The sequence below is a fragment of the Mesoplodon densirostris genome, chromosome 6, assembly GCF_025265405.1.
Source record: "Mesoplodon densirostris isolate mMesDen1 chromosome 6, mMesDen1 primary haplotype, whole genome shotgun sequence".
Lineage (NCBI taxonomy): Eukaryota > Metazoa > Chordata > Mammalia > Artiodactyla > Ziphiidae > Mesoplodon > Mesoplodon densirostris.
The window spans coordinates 56,979,879-57,005,072 of NC_082666.1; the positions used below are offsets into that span (position 1 = coordinate 56,979,879).

The 25,194-nt window shown below is 37.3% G+C and overlaps 1 protein-coding gene across 6 annotated transcripts in view; it reads right to left on the reverse strand.

The window, feature by feature from the left end:
• Window positions 1–25,194, reverse strand: part of FOCAD (focadhesin) — a 313,353-nt gene that overhangs the window by 16,125 nt on the left and 272,034 nt on the right. For all 6 annotated transcript variants that reach the window (XR_009532822.1, XM_060102011.1, XM_060102014.1 and 3 more), the window contains 4 exons: window positions 24,915–24,995; window positions 5,213–5,341; window positions 2,955–3,070; window positions 133–393 (listed from right to left, as the gene is read on the reverse strand). Coding sequence is in view for 5 of the 6 variants with exons in the window: in XM_060102011.1 (XP_059957994.1) it covers window positions 133–393; window positions 2,955–3,070; window positions 5,213–5,341; window positions 24,915–24,995 (587 nt within the window). In the remaining variant the exon portion in view is untranslated. The remainder of the gene's footprint in view (window positions 1–132; window positions 394–2,954; window positions 3,071–5,212; window positions 5,342–24,914; window positions 24,996–25,194) is intronic.

The window sequence follows — 25,194 nt, forward strand, 5'->3', positions numbered from 1 at the left end:
GTGAAGAATGTGGTTATTTCTTGCTAGCCTTCCCACCACATTCTTAAAACATATACCTCCCTGCTTTGCCAAAAGGCTTTAAAAAAATCCCAAACATAAATTGTCAGGAATGTAAATATTTTTGTTCCTCACCCGAATCTTATTTGGCAGAAGGTCAAAAATTTTCCCAGTAGCTTTGCTGAGCAGACTCCAGAGGTGGTAGGCAGGGCTGGGCTGTTTCATGGCCTGGCTCAGACCCTGTAAGGCACTCGGACATAACTCAGGTTTGGAGAGTGGGGAAGCTGCTTTAAAAACTGTCACCATTAAGCTTTCAACAAAACCCACGATCTGTTCATCAGAGACGTGTTTTATCCACGAAGGCACAGATAGCAGGAGGTATTTCTTGATATTCAGCTGAAAGCAAAACAGAGGAGGTCAGATGTAAACAAGCAAGTCTGGGTTTGTAATGCTCAAAACCTCTAGGTCATCACTGTGTTTTCAAGATAAAAGGTTCAGGTGAAAGATAAAAAGTTCAGGTTGTTTCCTAGACCCTCATTTCCCCACAGCTTCATGGTCCAATGGACCACCGATGCATGTAATTTTAGCAGCTGCGGTGACTTCTGATCCAGGGTGACTCGTGTGGATATATGGTATCTGCCAATTCATCTGTGAACTACTCAGCTTAAACCTTGGATCTCTTCAGCGAGGGGAATAAAATGCTACTTCTAAAAGAACATGACAGTTGCTATTCAGTCTTAAAAGGTCACATTCTCTGGCAAGAAAAGCTCCTGAAGATGAAGGCTCAACTGCTGGAAATCAACTAAACAGAATATCTAATATTATTCATTTCTTCTTCTGAGGAAGAATAAAGAAATAATGAGGGGAACTGGCATTCTGGGGCCATTTCTGAGCAAAGAAGAACCAGCTGAGCGTGTGGAACTGACCATAGCATCTTAGAGTTCAGGAGAGCTAAGAAGGGGCATAGTTAATGATAGCTGTGAGCCACAGACTTTGAGAAGGCAGGCTTCAAAAATTCTTAGAAACATTAAGTATGATACTAAAGGAGCAGCAAGTCTAAAAGAAGTGCTTTAAAAAATAAAATCTGACAAAAACCAGTAAATTTCAAAAAAAGATCAATGTAGCTTCATGAGTTACAGAAGATTTCATGTTAAAAAACATGCCATTTCAGATCATTTTTTAAATGAGCAGGTACATAATTTAAAAATGAATTTACAAACTTAATTTGTTAATTAACAAAGATAATAAGAAAGGTTCCTAATCAAGGACAAATGCAAAAAAAAATAGGACAGATCTAAAAGAGAAATGGAAGGATAACTAAAACCTAGAAAAATGTCTGAGATCAAAAAAACAGGCTGTTAGAATTATAGATGATTCAAAAGGAAGGAAGCATTAACAGAACAGTGTTCAAGATACAGGCTTTTGAGTCAGCCGGACTCTTCCATTTATTTGCTATGTAAACTTTGCTTAACCTCCATTTGCTTCAGTTTATCAACCTATAAAAAGGAAATAAAATCTACTTCTCAAAAGTGAAATAAGCCAGACACAAAAGATATAATACTGTACAATTCCATTCTAAAGAATTTCTAAAGTTTATATGAAATTTAAATTTATATGAAAGTTCTTTAAAGAAGGCAAAATTATAGAGACGAAAAGAAGAGTGGTAGCCTGAGTCTGAGACTGGGAGTGGGGATTAACTATAAGTAGGCACGATGGAACTTTTTGGGGTGATGGAAATATTATTGGTGATGGATGAAAATATATAAATGTACTAAGACTCATCAAATTATACACTTAAAATAGCTATATTTTATGGAATATAAATTGTAACTCAATAGAGCTGTAAAAAAAAAATTGGCCTGTCACGGTTGAAGAGAGATTAAATCTGATGTCTGAAAGTACTCATTGAGTGCTTACCAGCAGCAGGTACATAACAAGTGCTCATTAAGTGGTAGCTAAATGGGAGCTGTTTGGAGCAGACAGGTAATAACAGCTGATGGAAAGGATGCAGACCTCAGTAACACTGACCTTCAATTAAAAAGAATCAGGAGATGTAGGAAATCTTAAAAAAAAAAAAAAAAAAAGAAGTACAGAGTAGAGACTAAAGCCAAAAGACTGAGGAAATAATAAGAGGGTTTTACACTATCCTCAAAGAATTAAAGCCTCCTAGAATAGAAGAATAACAAAGAGGAGATCATTTAGCTTATAATTAATTGGTAAACCTCTAAGGAATCATGGAATGTGGTGGGTTTTTTTTTTTTTGGTCCTACCTTGAAATGTACCCAAAATTATACATCTTTACTAATTTCACATCTTTAAATAATCTCACCCTATTCTTCCTACCTACCCTTAGTCTATACCTTGGAAGGTGCTGGCCCCCTCTATCATAAATACCAGGCTAGATCACTTCTCCCTCAGCACTTTACTCAAGCTGAACACCATTGGCAGAGATGTTCTACTCTCTCCACATACACCTTCCCACTTACATTCCCTTGTGTCTCTAACTTGATGCTTAATGAAATCCTACCAAGCCTTCAAGGCTCGCCTTAATTGCTGCCTTTCTGTGAAAGGGAGGGATCATTTATCCAGTGCATGTGGATTTGCCTTTCTTTTAAGACCCACTGAAACGACTGCATATCATATAAACAAACCCAGGTTCCAATAACTCTACAACTTTCTACCTGTATGGTCTTGAGAAAGGAATTTTAATATCTCTGATCATCACTGTCCCTTTTTCTTGTAATAAATGGTAGCTGAAAGCATGAATGGTGATGGCTATGGCAGAGTTCTGTGTCCCACAATTTTCCAATTTGCTGTCCAGCTATTGTCAAGTCCTCACTCTTTGTGAAATCCCATTTGTCCACTCTTGACTTTGAAAGCTCACACACAAATGAATGTTGATCTCCCCCAAAAGAACCACATCCTCCTGTTGCTCAGCATCCTTAATTACTACATACACTCAGACCATGGATCAGTGGCGGCATCACCCATATTCCCAACAGTGCAGCTACATTCTGGGATGACTGAGCCTGGGTCACCATAATTTCAAGACACAGTTGCTGAATCTCTTCACCTGAAAGAGAAGAAAGGAAAAAAATATCTGTAATATAGCTGCTTCTCTTAACTCATATTCAGTTTTCAATGTCTGAAATCAGACATCTAAAGGTAAAAGAACTTGTGTGTGATGTCTAAAGGTAATGGAACTTCAGCAAACCATAATGTATTTCAAGAGACGTTTTTAGTTACGAAGCAAAAGAACGTACCCACTGTATCAGAGGCCTGAGTCTTGGAACTGGCAAGGATCTTGAAATAGCTCAGGAAAGTTCTCTTGTGATGTCTAGACAAACCTAAACACTAAAATACTATTAAAAAATAGAGAAAATTCTAGCTAAAAATCTCTTGCTTGTTCTTCTCTCTTCTCCATCTTACATTCAGCACATAGACAAATCTGGAAGGACTTAGAGATGTATCCACATTCTCTAGTGACCCAGTCTTTTTAAGCCTGATCCCAGTCGGCAGATGCATCTTCCCAACCAGACCTTTTCTTCTTTTTACTAAGGATTTTTACTGAAACACCAACATCTTCAATATAGCACACAAAAGCAGGGGAGGGGCAGGGGAACATATTTTTCTGGAAACATAGTATGGTGAGATCTGGAAGCATAGTATGGTGAGATCATATCTTATATAGGATTAGGTTCAAATGAAAATTGTGTTCAGTCAAAATAATCTTTGATTATCCCTTAAACTGTACATAAATTACAGTATACAAATCTTTTTGTATATCATATGTAAGTAAGCACCTATTGTAAAAGAGCACTCATAGCAAATATACACACATGTACAATTTATAGCACTGTTAAAACTTGTTCTCCTTTTTTTTTTTTTGGAAGTGGGGGGCAAATACATGCAGCTAAATTTGCCTATGCTAATACTCTAACTCCATAATAGAGGTTGCTGTGGACAAACTGAGATGTGCATTCCCTTTGCCTCTCACCACAAAGTACCTGTGGTAAACAGAATAACGGCCCCCAAAGATGCCTATATCTAATCCCCAGAACTTGTGAATATGTTCTCTTGTATGGCAGAGGAACTTTGCAGATGTGATTAAGGTTAAAGACTTTGAGATAAGGAGATTATCCTCGATTATTGAAATAGACCCATTAATCACATGAATTCTTAAATATGGAAAACCTTTCCTGTCTTCAGAGAACCAGAAAGATGACAGCATGAGAGGTCTTCAGCCCTCTGTTGTTTGCTTTGAAGATGGAAAAAGGGGGCCACAAGGAGTATGGGCATTCTCTAGAAGCTGGAAATGGAAGGGGAATGGATTCTCCCTGTCTTAGTCTGTTTGGACTGTTATAACAAAACACTATAGACTGGGTAGTTTATAAACAACAGGAATTTATTTCTCACAGTTCTGATGGCTGGAAGTCCAAGACCAGGGTGCCAACATGGTTGGGTTCCGGTGAAAGCCCTTTTCTAGGTTGCAGACTGCTGATTTCTTGCTGTGTCCTCACATTGTGGAAGGGACTGGGGAGCTCTGTGGGGTCTCTTTTACAAGGGCACTAATCCCATTCATGAGGGCTCCACCCTCACTACCTAATCACCCTCAAAGGCCCCACCCTCTAATACCATCCCATTGAGGTTTAGGTTCTCAACATATGCATTTTCAGGGAACACAAACATTCAGGACCCATCACTCCCTTGGGCAACTAGGAAGGAATGCTGTTCTGCGGATATCTTGATCTTAGCCCAGTGAGAACCATGTTGGACTTCTGACCTACAGAACTATAAGATAATAAATTTGTGTTGTTTCAAGCCACTAAGTCTGTGGTAATTTGTTACAGCACTAATAGAAAACTAATACAGCATCCCATAGGGCATTTCCTTGAAACCTGGAGCTCTGAAAATGCAGCTTGATAACCATCAAACCAGGCTTTCTGGGACCTGCACCACACACCCAGCGACATGCACCAATCTCAGTCAAGTATTGTTTTGATGAGTGCATCTGGTCTGTGTCTTCAAACCTCCTCCCCCTCCCCCTCAGCTATTTAGAAAGTGACTCAATGAAAGTAACCCAGCTGTCCCATCCAAGGGAACAAACTTCAAGTACCCAGACGTCCATCCAGTCACTACCAATTGTGATGCACAATTTTCTATTCAGGTCACATCCTAAAAGCAGAATCTGAAGACCTAAAAACGTGATATTTACCGAAGTTTAGCCTCATAAGTGGAGAGAGGAGTGCAGCCCAGTTCACAGGAGGATACTGGTAGCTTTCTCCAACAGTTGCTATGGGTTTCATCACAACTTTGAGAAGGGAAGGAGGCACAGATTCAGGACCTGCAACAGAAAGGAAAAAAATAATAAAATACCTCAATAGCATCATGAAACTGGAACATGCCAACTTTCCCTCCTTTCTACTAGTTTCAAAGGATTTGGTATCACAGCTTCAATTGTGTTCAACCTTTCAATTCTCTGCCCTTAAAGTCAACCCCATTTGCTAGAAACTTTGCTCCCTCTGTTCTCTCTCTTATTCGTCTCCAGTCTTTCCCTCTTGTCTGGATAGGAATATTCCACATTGCTACTTAACTCTCTTCCATGCTCTCTCATGTCTTTTCATTGAGCTTCCTACAAAGAGTAACTTACTCTACATTATGGCCTGATTGCTCACTCACTCCTTAATCCACTTCTAGAAGAGGAGACAATCACTACCACTCAGGTCCATCTCCTTCTCAGGAAAATTGTTTAACCTTCAGCCCCTGTGGCTCTAAATGGTACATTCTGTCCCATGTGATCCCTGCTTCTTCTTCTCCTCAGCCTGTGCCATGGCTGACTGATCCACAGGTGAGCACCGGATGTAACAGCTAATCCATAGGTTAACCAGCTATCTGTGACATAGCACCATGTTCTTTTCTTTTTATTTTTCTTTTCAGGTGGGAGGTAATTTGAAATTGAAAAAAAATGAGACACTCTAGCAGTTCTAAGTGCAGACATAAGGTGAAGCCAGGGTTGGAGTAGCCATTGAGGGCCATATACAAGTGAAGTTACAAGGAGGTCAGAAATGATGTATGAAAAAGTAGAAAGGAGAAACATAGGGAAAGGGAAAAGGAGAAACATATAAAAATGGGCAAAGAGTTTGAAGACATTTTCCCAAAGATGGTACACAAATGGCAACAAAGATATGAAAAGATGTTCAACATTACTAATCATGAGAAATGCAAATCAAAACCAAAATAAGATATCACCTCATAGCCATTAGGATGGCTACTATTTTTAAAAAAATAGAAAAAAGTGTTGGTGAGGATGTAGAGAAATTGGAACCCTTGTGAACTTCTGGTGGGATTATAAAATAGAACTGTTATGGAAAACAGTATGGTGGCTCCTCAAAAAATTAAAAATAGACCTACCTTATGACCTAGCAATCCCATTTCCAAAAGAACTGAAAGTAGAGTTTCAATGAGATATTTGCATGCCCATGTTTGTAGCAGTACTATTTTTTTGACAGTAAAACAGTTACTTTATTTTTTATTTTTTTTGTTTTGTTTTTAAAATTATATAATAATTTATTCACATAGTTCAAAAAAGCAGAAATATCATTCTTATTTTTTAGGCAAATACAGCATATTATAACTCTCCGTTCTACTACACCTTATTTTTCTCACTTATTGATGTGTCTTAGAGTCCTTCCCTATTAGTACCTTTTTTTTTATACAGCAGGTTATTATTAGTCATCAATTTAATACACATCAGTGTATACACATCAATCTCAATCACCCAATTCATCCCACCACCACCACCACCACCCCCGCCACTTTTCCCCCTTGGTGTTCATACGTTTGTTCTCTACATCTGTGTTTCAATTTCTGCCCAGCAAACTGGTTCATCTGTACCATTTTTCTAGGTTCCACATACATGCGTTAATATATGATATTTGTTTTTCTCTTTCTGACTTACTTCACTCTGTATGACAGTCTCTAGATCCATCCATGTCTCAACAAATGACCCAGTTTTGTTCCTTTTTATGGCTGAGTAATATTCCATTGTATATATGTACCACAACTTTATCCATTCATCTGTCAATCAGCATTTAGGTTGCTTCCATGACCTGGCTATTGTAAACAGTAATGCAATGAACGTTGGGGTGCATGTGTCTTTTTGAATTGTGGTTTTCTCTGGGTATATGCCCACTAGTGGGATTGCCGGGCCATATGGTAATTCTATTTTTAGTTTTTTAAGGAACCTCCATACTGTTCTCCATAGTGGCTGTTATCAGTTTGCATTCCCAGCAACAGTGCAAGAGGGTTCCCTTTTCTCCACAGCCTCTCCAGCATTTGTTGTTTGTAGATTTTCTGATGAAGCCCATTCTAACTGGTGTGAGGTGATACCTCACTGTGGTTTTGATTTGCATTTCTCTAATGATTAGTGATGTGAGCATGCTTTCATGTGTTTGTTGGCAATCTGTATATCTTCTCTGGAGTATTGTCTATTTAGGTCTTCTGCCCATTTTTTTGATTGGGTTTTTTGTTTTTTTGATACTGAGCTGCATGAGCTGCTTGTAAATTTTGGAGATTAATTCTTTGTCAGTTGCTTCATTTGCAAATATTTTCTCCCATTCTAAGGGTTGTCTTTTCATCTTGTTTATGGTTTCCTTTGCTGTGCAAAAGCTTTGAAGTTTCATTAGGTCCCATTTGTTTATTTTTGTTTTTATTTCCATTACTCTAGGAGGTGGAACAAAAAAGATCTTGCTGTGATTTATGTCAAAGAGTGTTCTTCCTATGTTTTCCTCTAGGAGTTTGATAGTGTCCGGTCTTACATTTAGGTCTTGAATCCATTTTGAGTTTATTTTGTGTATGGTGTTAGGGAGTGTTCTAATTTCATTCTTTTATATGTAGCTGTCCAGTTTTCCCAGCACCACTTATTGAAGAGACTGTCTTTTCTCCATTGTATATCCTTGCCTCCTTTGTCATAGATTAGTTGACCATAGGTATGTGGGTTTACCTCTGGGCTTTCTATCTTGTTCCATTAATCTATGTTTCTGTTTTTGTGCCAGTACCATATTGTCTTGATTACTGTAGCTTTGTAGTATAGTCTGAAGTCAGGGAGTCTGATTCCTCCAGCTCCATTTTTTCCCCTCAAGACTGCTTTGGCTATTCAGGGTGTTTTGTGTCTCCATACAAATTTTAAGATATTTTGTTCTAGTCCCGTAAAAAATGCCATTGGTAATTTGTTAGGGATTGCACTGAATCTGTAGATTGCTTTGGGTAGTATAGTTGTTTTCACAACATTGATTCCTCCAATCCAAGAACATGGTATATCTCTCCATCTGCTGGTATCATCTTTAATTTCTTTCATCAGTGTCTTATAGTTTTCTGCATACAGGTCTTTTGTCTCCTTAGGTAGGATTATTCCTAGGTATTTTATTCTTTTTGTTGCAGTGGTAAATGGGAGTGTTTCCTTAATTTCTCTTTCAGATTTTTCATCATTAGTGTATAGGAATGCAAGAGATTTCTGTGCATTAATTTTGTATCCTGAAACTTTACCAAATTCATTGATTAGCTCTAATAGTTTTCTGGTGGCATATTTAACTTCATCATGGTGTATGATCCTTTTAATGTGCTGCTGGATTGTGTTTGCTAGTATTTTGTTGAGGATTTTTGCATCTATATTCATCAGTGATATTGGTCTGTAATTTTCTTTTTTTGTAGTATCTTTGCTGGTTTTGGTATCAGGGTGATGGTGGCCTCACAGAATGAGTCTGGAAGTGTTCCCTCCTCTGCAATTTTTTGGAAGAGTTTGAGAAGGAAGTGTGTTAGCTCGTCTCTAAATGTTTGATAGAATTCACCTGTGAAGCCATCAAATCCTGGACTTTTGTTTGTTGGAAGAGTTTTAATCACAGTTTCAATTTCATTACCTGTAATTGGTCTGTTCATATTTTCTATTTCTTCCTGGTACAGTCTTGGAAGGTTATACCTTTCTAAGAATTTGTCCATTTCTTCCAGGTTGTCCATTTTATTGGCATAGAGTTGCTTGTAGTAGTCTCTTAGGATGCTTGGTATTTCAGCAGTGTCTGTTGTAACTTCTTTTTCATTTCTAATTTTGTTGATTTGAGTCCTCTCCCTCTTTTTCTTGATGAGGCTGGCTAATGGTTTATCAATTTTGTTTATCTTCTCAAAGAACCAGCTTTTAGTTTTATTGGTCTTTGCTATTGTTTTCTTTATTTCTATTTCATTTATTTCTGCTCTGATCTTTATGATTTCTTTCCTTCTGCTAATTTTGGGTTTTGTTTGTTCTTCTTTCTCTCGTTCCTTTAGGTGTAAGGTTAGATTATTTATTTGAGATTTTTCTTGTTTATTGAGGTAGGCTTCTATAGCTATAAACTTCCCTCTTAGAACTGCTTTTGCTGCATCCCACAGGTTTTGTATTGTCATGTGTTCATTGTCATTTGTCTCTAGGTATTTTTAAATTTCCTCTTTGATTTCTTCAGTGATCTCTTGGTTATTTAGTAATGAAGTGTTTAGTGTCCATGTGTTTGTGTTTTTTACTTTTCCCCTGTAATTCATTTCTAATCTCATAGCATTGTGGTCAGAAAAGATGCCTGATATGATTTCAATTTTCTTAAATTTACTGAGGCTTGATTTGTGACCCAAGATGTGATCTATCCTGGAGAATGTTCCGTGCACACTTGAGAAGAAAGTGTAATCTGCTGTTTTGGATGGAATGTCCTATAAATATCAATTAAATCTATCTGGTCTATTGTGTCATTTAAAGCTCCTGCTTTCCTTATTTATTTTCATTTTGCATGACGTGTCCATTGGTGTAAATGAGGTGTTAAAGTCCCCCAGTATTATTGTGTTACTGTCGATTTCCTCTTTTACAGCTGTTAGCAGTTGTGTTATGTATTGAGGTGCTCCTATGTTGGGTGCATATATATTTATAATTGTTACATCTTCTTCTTGGATTGATCCCTTGATCATTATGTAGTGTCCTTCCTTGTCTCTTGTAACATTCTTTATTTTAAAGTCTATTTTATCTGATATGAGTATTGCTACTCCAGCTTTCTTTTGATTTCCATTTGCATGGAGTATCTTTTTCCATCCCCTCACTTTCAGCCTGTACGTGTCCCTAGGTCTGAAGTGGGTCTCTTGTAGACAGCATATATATGGGTCTTGTTTTTGTATCCATTCAGCAAGCCTGTGCCTTCTGGTTGGAGGATTTAATCCATTCACGTTTAAGGTAATTATCGATATGTATGTTCCTATGACCATTTTCTTAATTGTTTTGGGTTTGTTTTTGTAGGTCCTTTTCTTGTCTTGTGTTTCCTACTTAGGGAAGTTCCTTTAGCATTTGTTGTAGAGCTGGTTTGGTAGTGCTGAATTCTCTTCGCTTTTGCTTGTCTGTAAAGCTTTTGATTTCTCCATCAAATCTGAATGAGATCTTTGCCGGGTAGAGTAATCTTGGTTGTAGGTTCTTCCCTTTCATCACTTTAAGTATATTATGTCACTCCCTTCTGGCTTGTAGAGTTTCTGCTGAGAAATCAGCTGTTAATCTGGGAGTTCCCTTGTATGTTATTTGTCGTTTTTCCCTTGCTGCTTTCAATAATTTTTCTTTGTCTTTAATTTTTGCCAATTTGATTACTATGTATCTCAGCGTGTTTCTTCTTGGGTTTATCCTGTATGGGACTCTCTGGGCTTCCTGGACTTGGGTGGCTATTTCCTTTCCCATGTTAGGTAAGTTTTCTACTATAATTTCTTCAAATGTTTTCTTGGGTCATTTCTCTCTCTCTTCTCCTTCTGGGACCCCTATAATGTGAATGTTGTTGCATTTAATGTTGTCCCTGAGGTCTCTTAGGCTGTCTTTGTTTCTTTTCATTCTTTTTTCTTTATTCTGTTCTGCAGCAGTGAATTCCACCATTCTGCCTTCCAGGTCACTTATCCGTTCTTCTGCTATTGATTCCTTCTAGTGTAGTTTTTATTTCAGTTACTGTATTGTTTATCTCTGTTTGTTTGTTCTTTAATTCTTCTAGGTCGTTGTTAAAGATTTCTTACATCTTCTTGATCTTTGCCTCCATTGTTTTTCCGAGGTCCTGGATCATCTTCACTATCATAATTCTGAATTCTTTTTCTGGAAGGTTGCCTATCTCCACTTCATTTAGTTGTTTTTCTGGGGTTTTATCTTGTTCCTTCATCTGGTACATAGTCCTCTGCCTTTTCATCTTGTCCATCTTTCTGTGAATGTGGTTTTTGTTCCACACGCTGCAGGATTGTAGTTCTCCTTGCTTCTGCTGTCTGCCCTCTGGTGGATGAGGCTAAGAGGCTTGTGCAGGTTTCCTGATGGAGAGACTGCTGGTGGGTAGAGCTGGGTGTTGGTCTGGTGGGCAGAGCTCAGTAAAACTTTAATCTGCTTGACTGCTGATGGGCGGGGCTGGGTTCCCTCCCTGTTGGTTGTTTGGCCTGAGGCAACCCAACACTGGAGCCTACCTGGGCTCTTTGGTGGAACTAATGGCAGACTCTGGGAGGGCTCACGCCAAGGAGTACTCCCCAGAACTTCTGCTGCCACTGTCCTTGTCCCCGCAGTGAGCCACAGCCCCCACCTCCACCCCGCCTCTGCAGGAGATCCTCCAACACTAGCAGGTAGGTCTGGTTCAGTCTCCCCTGGGTTCACTGCTCCTTCCCCTGGGTCCCGATGCACACACTACTTTGTGGGTGCCCTCCAAGAGTGGAGTCTCTGTTTCCCTCAGTCCTGTCGAAGTCCTGCAAACAAATCCCACTAGTCTTCAAAGTCTGATTCTCTAAGAATTCCTCCTCCCATTGCCGGACCCCCAGGTTGGGAAGCCTGACGTGGGGCTCTTTAATCTCTTTCAGAAGATAAAAGCAGAGGCAATACTACCTAACTCATTCCATGAGGATGGAATTACCCTAATAGCAAAACCAGACTAAGACATAAGAAAACTACAGATATTTCTTATGAACATAGATGCAAAAATCTTCAAGAAAATATTAGCAAATTAAATCCAATTTATTAGCAAATTAAATTTATTAGCAAATTAAATCCAATATTAGCAAATTAAATCCAATGTATGAAAAGAATTATACACCACAACCAAGCAGAACTTATCCCAGGTATGCAAGGCTGGTTCAACATTTGAAAATCAATTAATGTAATCTATCACATCAGTAGGCTAAAGAAGAAAAATCATATGAATATATATCAATAAATGAAGAAAAAGCATTTGACAAAATCCAGCACCCATTCATGATAAAAACTCTCAGTAAACTAGGAATAGAGGGCAACTTCATCAACTGGATAAAGCATATCTATAAAAAAAAACCTTCATCAACTAGATAAAGCATATCTATTTAAAAAAACAGCTAACATCATACTTATTGATGAAAAATTAGGATTAGGAACAAGGCAAGGATGTCTCTTCTCACCATGGCATTTCAATATTATATTGGAAGACCTAGCTTACACAATAAGACAAGAAAATTAAATAACAGGTATACTGATTGGGAAGGAAGATGCAAGTAACTAAGATTAGAAATGAAAGTGATGACATTTCTCTCAACCTTACAGAAATAAAAAGGATTATAAGAGAAAACTATGAAAAAGTTGTGTGTAACAAATTGGATAATCTAGATGAAATGGACAAATTCCTAAAAATACACAAATTACAAAAACCGACTCAAGAACAAATAGAAAATATGAACAGACCTATAACAAGTAAAGAGACTGAATCAGTAATCAAAGACCTCCTAACAAAGAAAAGTTCAGAACCAGATGGTTTTCCTAGTGAATTCTACCAAACACTTAAAGAAGAGTTAACCCCAATCCTTCTCAGTTTCTTCCAAAAAACAGAAGAGGAGGGAATACTTCTTAGCTCATCCTATGGGACCAGCATTAGCCTGATACCAAAGCTAGATGAAGACAACACAATAAAAGAAAACTACAAACCACTCTTTGTTACATATATAGATGTGTAAAATCTCAACAAAACACTAGTAAACTGAATCCAAGGGCATATTAAAAGGATTATACATGATGACCATGCAGGATTTATCCCAGGAATAAAAGTGTTATACAACATAAGAAAATCAATCAACGTAATATATACCACATTAACAGAATGAAGGGAGGAAAAACATATGATCATCTCAATTGACACAGAGAGCTTTTGATAAAATCCAACATTCTTTCATGACAAAAAAATACTCAGAAAATTAGGAATAGAATGGAATTATCTTAATATGATAAAGTGCATTTGTGAAAAAATCCACAGTGAAAATCATACTCAATGGTGCAAGACTGTAATCTTTTCCTCTACAATCAGGAACAAGACAAGGATGCTCACTGTCACCACTTTGTATTGGATGTTCTAACCAGAGCCATTAGGCAAGGAAAAGAAAGAAAAGGCATCCAGATTGGAAAGGAAAAAGTAAAGCTATCTCTATTTGCAGATGACATGATCCTATACACAGAAAAAGAGAAGTCAGTAAAATTACAGGGTATAAAATCAACAAGCAAAAATTAGTTGTGTTTCTATATCCCAGCAATGACTAATCTGAAAAGGAAATTAAGAAACAATTCCACATGCAATAGTACCCAAAAGAATAAAATATCGGGAAATAAATTTAACCAAGGTAAAAGACACACACACTGAAAGTACAAAACATTACTGAAAGAAGTAAAAGAAAATCTAAATAAATGGAAAGACATCTTGAGTTCATGGATTGGAATATTTAATATTGTTAAGATGATACTACTCAAAGCTATCTACAGATTCAACACAATACCTATCAAAATTTCAACAACCTTTTTTGCAGAAATGGAAAAGTTGATTCTCAAATTTATATGAAATTGCAAGGGGGCCCAAATAGTCAAAACAATCTTGAAAAAGGAAAATTTAAAGGACTCACACATACCAATTTCAAAACTTACTACAGAGCTACAATAATCAAAACAGTGTGGTACTGGCAAATATAAGGATAGACATATAACAAATGGAATAGAATTGGGAGGCCAGAAATAAACCCAAACATTTATGGACAATTGATTTTTGACAAGGGTCCTAAGACCACTCAATAGGAGAAAGAAGGGTCTCTTCAACAAATGGTGCTGGGACAACTAGGTATCCAGGTGTAAATAATGAAGCTGGATCCCTACCTAACACCACATACAAAACTTAACTTAAAATGGGTCAATGACAATATAAGAAATAAACTGTAAAACTCTTAGAAGAAAACGTAGAGGTGAGTCTTCATGACCTTTGATTTGGCAATGGATTCTTAGGTATGACCAAAAATATGAGCAACAAAAGGAAAAAAGATGAATTGGACTTTGTCAGTGTTAAAAACTTGTGTGTCCAAGGATATTATCAACAAATTGATAAGACAACCTAGAGAATGCAAGAAAACATTTGCAAATTGTATATATGATAAGAGTCCAGTATCCAGAATAAACAAATAATTCTTACAATTTGACAACAAAAAGACAATCTAATTTTTTAAATGATCGAAGGACTTGAACAGATAATTCTCCGAAGAAGATATACCAACAAGTAGTTGAAGATGCTTAACCTCATTAGTCATTAGGGAAACACAAATCAAAACCAAGTGATCACTTCACATTCAATAGGATGATAATAATAATGATAATAATAATAATGGAGAAAGAACAAATGTTGGCAAGGATGTGGAGGAATTGGAACCCTCATACATTGCTAGTAGGAATATAAGATGGTGCAGCCACTGTGGAAAAACAGTTTGGCAGTTCCTCAAGAAATTATATGGAATTACTATATGACCGAGCAATTCCACCCCTAGATACATACCCAAAAGAATTGAAAACTGGTATTCAAACAAAAACTTGTACACAAATCTCCATAGCAGCACCACTCATAATGGCCAAAAGGTAGAAATAACCCAAATGCCCATGAACTGATAAATGGATAAATAAAATGCATATCCATGCACTGGAATATTATTCAGTCATAAAAAAGGAACTAAATATTGATACTTGCCACAACACGGATGAACGTTGACAACATTATGCTAAGCGAAAGAAGCCCATCACAAAAGGCCATATGGCGTATGATGCCATTTAAATGAAATATTCAGAATAGGCAAATCCACAGAGACAGAAAGCAGATTTTGGCTGTTAGGGGCTGGGGGAAATGGGGGAATGGAAGCAACTGCTCAGGGAGTACAAGGTTTCCTTTTGGGGTGATGAAAATGTTCTGGAAGTAGACGGTGGCCTAATATTGTGAATGTAATAAACGCCACTGAATTGTACACTTTAAAATGGTTAAAATGATAAATTTTATGTTATGTGTATTTTACCACACACACACACACACAAGCACAAGAAGAAGAGAAAGGGATGAAGCAGTCTTTGATGAGAAAAGCAGAATCCATGGAAGAGATCGATACAGTGCAGCCCTGGGCAAGTAGACAGAAAGCAAGGTAAAGTCTTGATGCCTGGTATCTTTCTGCTCCTGATACTCCGAGGGTTGAGAATAGTTTCTGTCCTTAGATTTCTGGGAAACCTATGAATCCTTGCAGTAAATACTGAGTCACTTGAAGCGAGTCATTGTTCTCTGTAATAAAAAACACCCTAACATAATTGCTATCACTGCCTAAGCTCATTTACTCATAATTTCACAGACTACTTACACGTTGATGACTAGTAAACCCACACTTCTAACGCAGGCCTTTCTCTGATGTTTCTACAGCTATCTCAAGAATCAGCATATTTTCTTAGGTAGCCACCAACAAACCTACCTCCGTACCTTTGCCTCTGCCAACTTGGGAAAGTATAATAAAACTAGTTGTGTGCCTTCCAGTGCTGTTTCTCTCCCCTCCAACCAACACTTTTTTGCTTTTTGAAAATGTTAAAAGCTCAACACACCCGCCACTCTTTTATGCTGTGTTACCAGTAACTGAAGCTTTATTTCTATTCCACCTTGTGATGTAGTACTACCATTGCTATTACAAGTAGAAGAATTTCTGACCAAAAAAGTAAATATATTCTTAAACACATTCATTTATTCAACTGAGTATCTATTAGCTACCAGACAGTGGAGACAGTGTTGAACAAGGCAGAAGAGGTCACCATGCTCAAGGAGCTTATACTCTAGTGACAGGACAAACAGACAAGGAAAAATCAGGTGTGATAAAAATAAAAACGCTGTGATAGGAATTAACTGGTTGGGTATTCACATAACTCTATACTGATTATCCACATGTGGCAGCTGTCCACACACAAAGTTGGCTGCAAGTTGGAGTCTTTGATTTCACAAAACAACAATGACAACAAAATTTAAGCTGCTCTTGGGGGGCCTTTTGGCTCACGATTCATAGAAATAGCCTAATGAACTTGCAGATAGTATAGTAAATATCTGGACATAGAATTACTCTTCACTGGGCTTCCCTGGTGGTGCAGTGGTTAAGATTCTGCCTGCCAATGCAGGGGACACGGGTTCGAGCCCTGGGACGGGAAGATCCCACATGCAACGGAGCAACTAAGCCTGTGCACCACAACTACTGAGCCTGCGCTCTAGAGCTCACAAGCCACAGCTACTGAAGCCTGTGTGCCTAGAGCTCGGGCTCTGCAACAAGAGAAGCCACTGCAATGAGAAGCCCTCACACTGCAATGAAGACCCCACACAGCCAAAAATAAATAAATAAAATAAATAAATTTATAAAAATAATGTTCTATATTCTAGAAATGCCATTACCAGGTAGGAAAAGCTTATTATTCTAAAAAAAAAAAAAAAAGAATTACTCTTCACTTCTATTAAGGACATAAATCCAATTCTATATTGTAAATCTTTAATTCATAAGCAGATTTCTATTAAATTTTTTCTCAGATCAAGTGTTTTTAAAACTATATAAAATTATATTCCAGGTCCTTCTATAGAATTCACTACAGAAAACTTGCAGTTTCCAGAGGATCTAAAGAATCAGGAAAGACATTCAACCTGTCCTCTAATACCAGGACCCAATGTAAAATATGGCCATTTTCTAGATACTTTATGCTTAGACAACAAGATCTCTCTTGACAGGACAACAGAACTTTCACCGGTAACTGCACTTCACTATCTAAACACTTTACATGTTGCTTCCATACTCTTTAGAACCGATCTAATTCATATACAAGCAAGTGTCAGAAACAAGGAGAACTTGTAAAATGGAGCACAGGGGCGAAAATCAAGTAAGTGCTATAATGCAATACATTTCCCACTTTTTAAAAAAGCAGAGAATCAGTATGGACTAGCATAGCTAGAATCACACAAAATTTTCCACTATATTTGCAGGGAACTAATTCTGAAACTAACTGGAATGAAAGAAATTATAGCAGCTGTTAGGAACGGAGAAAATACCTGGTAGTTCTAAGCAGCTGCGGGGAGGTACGGAGAGAGATGGAGTCCCAAAATGGGAGAACAGAGTCACGTGGTTCCCTCCCCAGAGATCTTTAGCATTGGACACAAGAATCCAAATCTAGGCTATGGGAATGATCAGTTCCCTTATTACAGCGCTCTATCTTTCACCCAAGTGCCTGAGACAAAAAGAAATACTGGAATGCTTTATAGACAATGGATTTGGAACTGAGAAGACCTAACAGTACTTGTTAAAAGGATCCAGATGTCTTAAAATGCGGGTACAAAGATGCTTTAAATCCCTCATCCAGTTGACAGCCTCAAAGAACCCTGATATAAATGGCATATCCAAACATAATGCATTACAACAGGACCCATTATCACACATACTCTGGCTACAAAAAGGATCAGATCTCAATGCCACAATGCACATGTGTAACCCCTATAGGAAAAGTCTGGTAACGAGTAGGCTAACAGCCACTGGTGTGTCTGTTCCCCATCACCAGCATGTCGCTTGTATGGTGTGGATATGTCTTTACCTTCTCCATCATTAGCGTTGTTTAGAAGCAATATATATATGTATATACACATATACAATATATATATATGATTACACACACACACACATATATATATATATGTTTAAAGTGGTAGATCAACAAATACTTGAAAACTATTACATGCCAAGTACTCTGTACTAAGCATTTAGGATAAAACCCACATGTTCTTCCTGACCTTGAGGAAATTACAGTCTAATGGGAAAGACAGACTTTAAACAAAGAATCACAAATAATTAAGCAAGTAATTACACATATGTAAAGTACTACGAAAAACAAAGTATCACATAAGAAATCTATACTAATCTGGGAACATCAGGGAATCCTGTCTTATCCTCCACTGAGGAAAGGATGTTTAAAACAAGATGGAAAGGATGAGTCGAATTTTTCTAGACAAAGTCCTTAGAAAACACAGGTAGACATAATGACAGCATGGCATATTTTGAGGGATTAACAGATGCTTAGCCCCTTGCCAGAAACCACTCTATAATCAAGACAGCTGTTGAAAACAGTTGATGATTCCAATACGTCAGTCAGATACTAAGAGTTGGTAGGATGTTCTTTCTTAGGACCAAGTACTTCAATATCATCCAGTGTTATCAGAAACAAAAACATCCCTGAGCCCCTTAGCACCAGGAAGTCTGCCAAGCAGGGTGGCTGCTCAGTGGAAATCAGGACCTGGGAGAGAGGAGGGCAGCTTTAGCAGGACTGCGGCAAATATATTGAGAATAATGGGAGTCAGGTTTCTTAAAGTCAGAGAAGAAAGTTACAAATAAGAAGAAGGAAATGCAGAAGGAAGCCTGTGATGTTGAATTGGAGATATTGGTGTGAACTCAAGTTTTTCAATATATATAGCTAGATATAAAAATAAATATAGACAATATGTAAGAGAGAGAGAAAGAGAGAAAGAGAGAGAGAGAGAGAGGGAGGGAGGGAGGGAGGGAAAAGGGAAAGAGGGAGAGAAAGACAGAATTTCCTAGCTGTCCACTGAAAGGGCCTAGGAGCAGTGATTACCACAGTAGCAATGCAGTAATTTGTACCCAAGATCTTGGCTTCTAAATATCTTTCTCCACGAGAAGAAACTTGAGTTACCTGGCTATTACAAGGCTGAGGATAATACGAGATGAACCTAGAACATCTTTGTGTGCCACAAAGAAAAGGAGGTACTCAAAGAATGATAAGGTTATCTCAAAAGGACACAAGAGTCAACTTAAAGAGGCTCTTACTGATCTAGTCTGGAACAATTTGAGGATCAAAATAACGAATAACTGAATAATAAATAATTGAATAATAGGAGTTCAGCAGTCCATATTGAAAGAAAGATAGAAAGAAAGGAAGAAAGAAAAAGAAAGGAAGCAAGGAAAGAAGGAAGGATGGAAGAGGGAGGGAGTGAAGGAGGCAGCTTTTCCTTTCAGAAGAAAGCCTACCAAGAAGTGTAAATGGGATAATGGAATTTTAAGAATCACCTATTGGCAATCATCAGAGTAATAACTCAGTCAAGAAAACATTAATGGATACCCAAACTAATGGGTGAAAGTAGGATGAAAATGAGATATTCATAAAGTCTCAAAATATCTCCACATAAAATATTTCTTGATGATAAAAGGAAAGGAGGAACTTTAATGAGGAGAAACCTGGAAGAGATCACCTTATCCAAGTGACCAAAGTTAGCATCACTTTGGTGGAGGAAGACAGACATCATGTACCACCCGAAGGGATGCAGTGAGCAGAGCAGGGCTCCACGGCCGTAACATTCTTGCCAAAGGTGACTGACCTCTCATGTGAGGAACACCAGGCAAACCCAAATAGAAAAGTGCTCTGTAAAACAACTGGCTTCTAATCCTAAAACATGTTAAAGTCATGAAAGACAGAACAACCGAGGCAATGTTCCAGACTGAAGGGGACCAAAGAGATGACAAGTGTGACATTCTGGATTAAACTCTTGTTCTGCTAAAGCCAGCATTTGGGCTGTCAGGGAAACTTGAATAGGGTCTCTGGGTGAAAGGAACATAGAAGTGATCTGGCTGTTTTCAATGTTTGGTAAGTTTTAAATTATTTTAAAATAAAAAGTAAAAAAAAAATTTAAAGCACATCTAACATTTAATAAAAAAAGAAAAAGAAACAACATCTCAAATAGTAAATACATACAAAAATGTTCATTCCTTCTGACAATGAATGCAAATTAAAGTAGTCTTAAAGTATCATTTTATACCTGCTTGGCTTTTATTGTAGTCATTTGTTTTATCTATCTGATGGTTTGCTTTGTAATATAGTAACTAGAAAGGGTTTATTCTTTGTTTCCTAAGCACTGCTACATAAAGTGAAGCTGTGAGAAAAGCGTGGAACAGATTCTCGTTCAGAGCCCCCAGAAAGAACCCATCCTACCAACGCCTTGACTTCTGGCTTCTGGCCTCCTGAACTGAATGTTTCCCCTGCCTGTGGCAGACACCAGAGAGTCACCACCAGGGATGCAGGGATGTAAAAAAGGACACGGGCAGAAAGACACAGAGAACTCCCAACCTGAGCTTCCTCAAGTGCCTTCACTTCCATTGCTGTTCTTGCTTGATTGGAAGTTGTGTCAGTGTGCCTTCCTTTCTTCTCCTTGCCAACACCTTTGACTATCCCAGCACCCAGAGCTGCATTCACTGTGATTGAAGGTCCATGTTTTATATTCTGTCTTCACAATGAGCTCGTCAGCCTGAGGATGGCTCATAAACTCATAATCCTTACAAAAACTCTAGAAAGAAGATTCAGTTATTTTCTCCACTTTACAGAAGCGATTGAGGATTACAGACTTAAGCAGCTTGCCTGAAGTGACATAGCCAGCAAGCAGTATAAGTGGGGTATGAACCCAGGCAGTCTGGCTCCTATGCTTTTAACCTCTATGATATGCTGCTGTACTATGATACTCAGACAGGGCTGAGGTACTGAAATCTGCTACAGTCCTTTTGAAGAGCAATAAGGCCATGCCATCCCTGTAGTCATCAAATCCTCAGACTCTTGGCCACTAATAAATTGCTGACAGTTTATCTTAAGGAAAGCTATATGCACAAGGATGTTCTCTATAATGGAAAATTTTTAAATGATCTATAGGGAAATGGGTTAGTTATGATTCATCGACTTGATAGAACATTCTACAGTCATTATCATTATTAATGATAATGGTAATCATTTTAATGATAATTATGGAGATATATGGAAAATAGGGAAATGTTTACAATATAATATTAAGTTAAAAAATACAAAGTTTATGTATACTGGTTAATATGTAAACATTGTGTGTGCATAACAGGAACAAATTAAAAAGTAAAATTTTTAAATGATAATAGCTGTTAGAAAGTCATGGGATAATTGGTGACTTTTTTCCTTTCAAATATTTTTATGATGTTTACAACAAAAAAATAGAAATTAAATACTCCCCAAACATATCATATTAAAACCTGTCTAGAAAGTGATGCAAGGATTCTTTTCATGCTTCCTCAACCCTTCTTTTCAGGGGATGAGTGGTGATTATGTCCATTTACGTGGAAACTTGTTAAATTTTTTAAAAAGACAATAAAATAATATACATTTTATGATTCAATATAATATAACACACACACATCTAGAGGACATACACTGGAATATCTACTGAGGCTATCTCTAGGTGGTGAGATTACAGGGGATTCTTTCTTTTTCTTCATACCATTTTTGAACTTAGTGTTATACACATGTATTCATTTCTAATAACTTTTTAAAAAGAATTGTATAGGTAAACTATTACCAAACTAAAATACTTAAAAATAACATACTTTTGGTAACCAACTCCATAATTTCATCAGAAAAATAGGACAGCTTTCTCATATCATTGATTCTATATTCTGCTCTCTTGGCTAGACTCATCAACAATTATATCTCATGCTAGTAATCCAAAAATGATCAACTGAGAATCTACCTATCTATAGTATATGTACAAGCCGAGCACTTATACACTCAAATTGCTGACCAATGAATCCATATCAAGAAGGAAATGCCATTCATACTGACTTTCTTACAAGGATTTAAATATACTTTCCATGAATTAATACTTCTTATTGTAAACTTTAAAGCCTAATAGAAAAATTAAAGCTTAGAAAGTCACATTCCCCAGCAAGAGAATGATAAGAAAAATAATCCTAAATGATTAGGTAGAAATACCTAAATGTTATCACCAAAAATAAATGATTATTTTTATTAAGTACTTTTAATACATTTTAAGTGTTTTGTTTAAAAAGTAGGTAAAATCTTGATGAAATCTGAATATGCTATGAGGTTGAGAAAAAACAAAGATCAGAAATCAGGAAAAAGAATAAATGTACAGAAAAGCAAAAATAAGAGTCAATATTTAGAGGCCCTTAAGATAAAAAATAATTCCATGATAGGCAGAATTAGATTATAAGCAAATTTTAAGCATAGCACAGCCAAGAAATGTCCACAGAATAGATTATGATGATGACAAGGGTTAAGGAATATTACATCTGCTAGAAGGTGGGGCTATTATTAGGGAAGAAGAGAAAATGTTATAGGGTATAGCAAAAAGCCAGTTATATTCAAAACTATTAACTGCAGTCTTTTAAAATTGGAAGGAATTTTATCTGTTTGGCATGGTTTTAAAATGTAGGCCTGTATGAAGGAATGGATGCTATGAACATATGGTATGTTCTGTTGTATGAGTACTAAAGTGAGTATCTAGAACGAGAAAAGCCCTAAACATCTGAAGCAGATTAATATATTCACTCTCTCAAATCTGATTGGCTAAAACTGAGATCATGACATCCAATCTCAACCTGGCATATGTGTGAATCAGGGATAACTCATCACATTTTTCTTCCTCTTGTGAGTTACTAAATGGCACACAGAGGCAACGAAGCCATGAAGCCTAAAGTTTTCTCTCTTCTGCCTATGCCAAGAATGATTTTTATTCTCTCAAGCCATTTCTTCCTCTAAAGAGCTCACCAAAGTTGTCATCCTTCCTATCAGCAGCGCCACTGGGCTCTGATGAGTGACACCCAGACATTTAAACTCAAAAGCTGCTTCAGAAGGGAGTTATTAAAATTCAAATGAGCTGGGCATATTGAAGAAGAAAACACTCGTTTGCATGCACACCTCCGCATTTGGCCATCCCATTTAGACCCATAGAGCAGGGTTTGGTTTTGTTTTTGTAAATGGGCTTCCGAGGCGAAGGTCAGCCTCCCACGGCCTCCACTCCTCTGGGGTCATCATTAGTAATGGGTAAGGCTGAATGGATTTTCCTCTGAATCTAGTCAGTAAACCTGACAAGAAGGCAGCCCTCTCTCACAACCTGAGAATGCCAAAAATGTGACTGGTAATATGGCATTTTTAAAATACTTCATTTATTTGTCTTAAAATAGCTTTACTAGTAAGATTTTACATAACGTTTCTGATGTCAATTTCACCTGATTTTTCAGTTTTAGAACAGAATACTTCCTGTTGTACCATGACTGCATAATCATAAAAATGTTACATTTAACAGAATTTTCCACAAGATTCAGAGAAAATTCATTTCTGCTAAGAAATATGAATCTAGGGAGCCAAATGACATTTTAGTCACTAGAAAAGAAAAAGAGTATGTCTTTCATTTGGTCTTAAGAGTTTTATATTTCATGGAAATATCTCACATTATCATCATTTAAAAATTTTATAAGATATCAGTGAGCAAACTAACAAAAAATAGAGCAAAAATATATGTTCCTAGAATTATTCTAGCCATGGAAATTTTAGATGCTCCTTTAGTAAGAATTCAATTTCCTCCTAATGGCGACATCTCTGTACTTTAAAAAGACTTAATTTATGGCAATATAAACAATTAACTCCACATTATATACATGACATGTTCATATATAAACATATCTTGTACAACAATGACATAACCTTATACCAATTTTTACTGAGGATATGTAAAAGCAAATTATGCTAAGTCGCAACCCGAGGATAATATTATGCACAATTTCTAGAACTGCAGAAACTAAGGGAAATCATGTCCAACCTATGAAAGTAGTTTACAATCTGGAAGCTCCAGGGATTTCTGTACCCAGTGGAAACTTAGAAAACGGACATGACTTTTAAGGTCCCTTCCAATGGTGAGATTTTATCCTTCCATGACCTTCATTAATCAATGACTTCAGATGTCTCCAGATGTCTTCATTTTAATTGGTTTAAAAACTTTTTTTCCCCTAAAACTGGGATGGTCTTGTTGTCATACAGGCACTGATTTTGCCCAGACTGACACAGCCAACCCAACGAAGAATGAAACTAGCACACATCAATGAAAGAATATTACATAAAACTGGTGCCTGAGCCATCACATGCTCATTTCGGATCCATTTTTTCCTCATAGCACGAAATGGTAGGTGTGTATCATTAAAAAGCATTTATTTACTAATTTATGTGGCATTATTTTGACTCCAGTTAAAAACAAAAGGCACTCAATCTCTGTCTTTAGGTTGTGTGTGGCATCAACAAAGAATCACAAAGGGACAACTGGTGCAGAGAAAAAGAACACAAGGTAAAATTAAGAACTAGAGCCAGTGATTCCAACAGCACAAAGTGATCACACAAGGTTCAGGGAGAAGACTTACCTCCAAGTCTGGTCCTGGAATACAAACTGCACCCATGTGTGTTTTCTCTTTTTAGGTCACACTCACTTGAAATTGACAAGAAAAGTCATGTGGCTTATACTTTCAAAATGGCCAAAAGGAAGATTAAGATATTCATGTGTCCCCCAAGATCAGATATGGTAGTTCCAAGAGTACACACAGTGTGTATGTTTATGTACCACTTGGTGTAGTTGGTCTCCTAGTCATCTCTACTGCAAAGATGATCTGACAGGAGAAATTATTCACCCCTTCAGATTTGTATTGTTTAATTCTACAGAAGCAAGCTGAGGGCACACAAACTCGACATGTAGACAGTATGACAGAGGTCAAGAAATGTGCTCACTTGCCTTTTTTTCCTCCTGTAATGAAGAAGCCAATGGCTGCTCTAATAAAGCTGCTTTCAGGTAAATAGCTATAGTCGGTAGGAACTGTGGAGACAGAAAATGATCAAATTAACCAATGAACCTGGTGGGACTAATGAAGGAAAGATAATGATCTCATGCTGCCATATCAACCTAGAGACAAAGCAGAAGTGTTTATGTCATTAATCTCAGAACAATACTCTGTGGTTGCAACTAATTCTATTAGGTTAAGTGACTGGCCTTGAAGTCATCACTTAGGCTATGC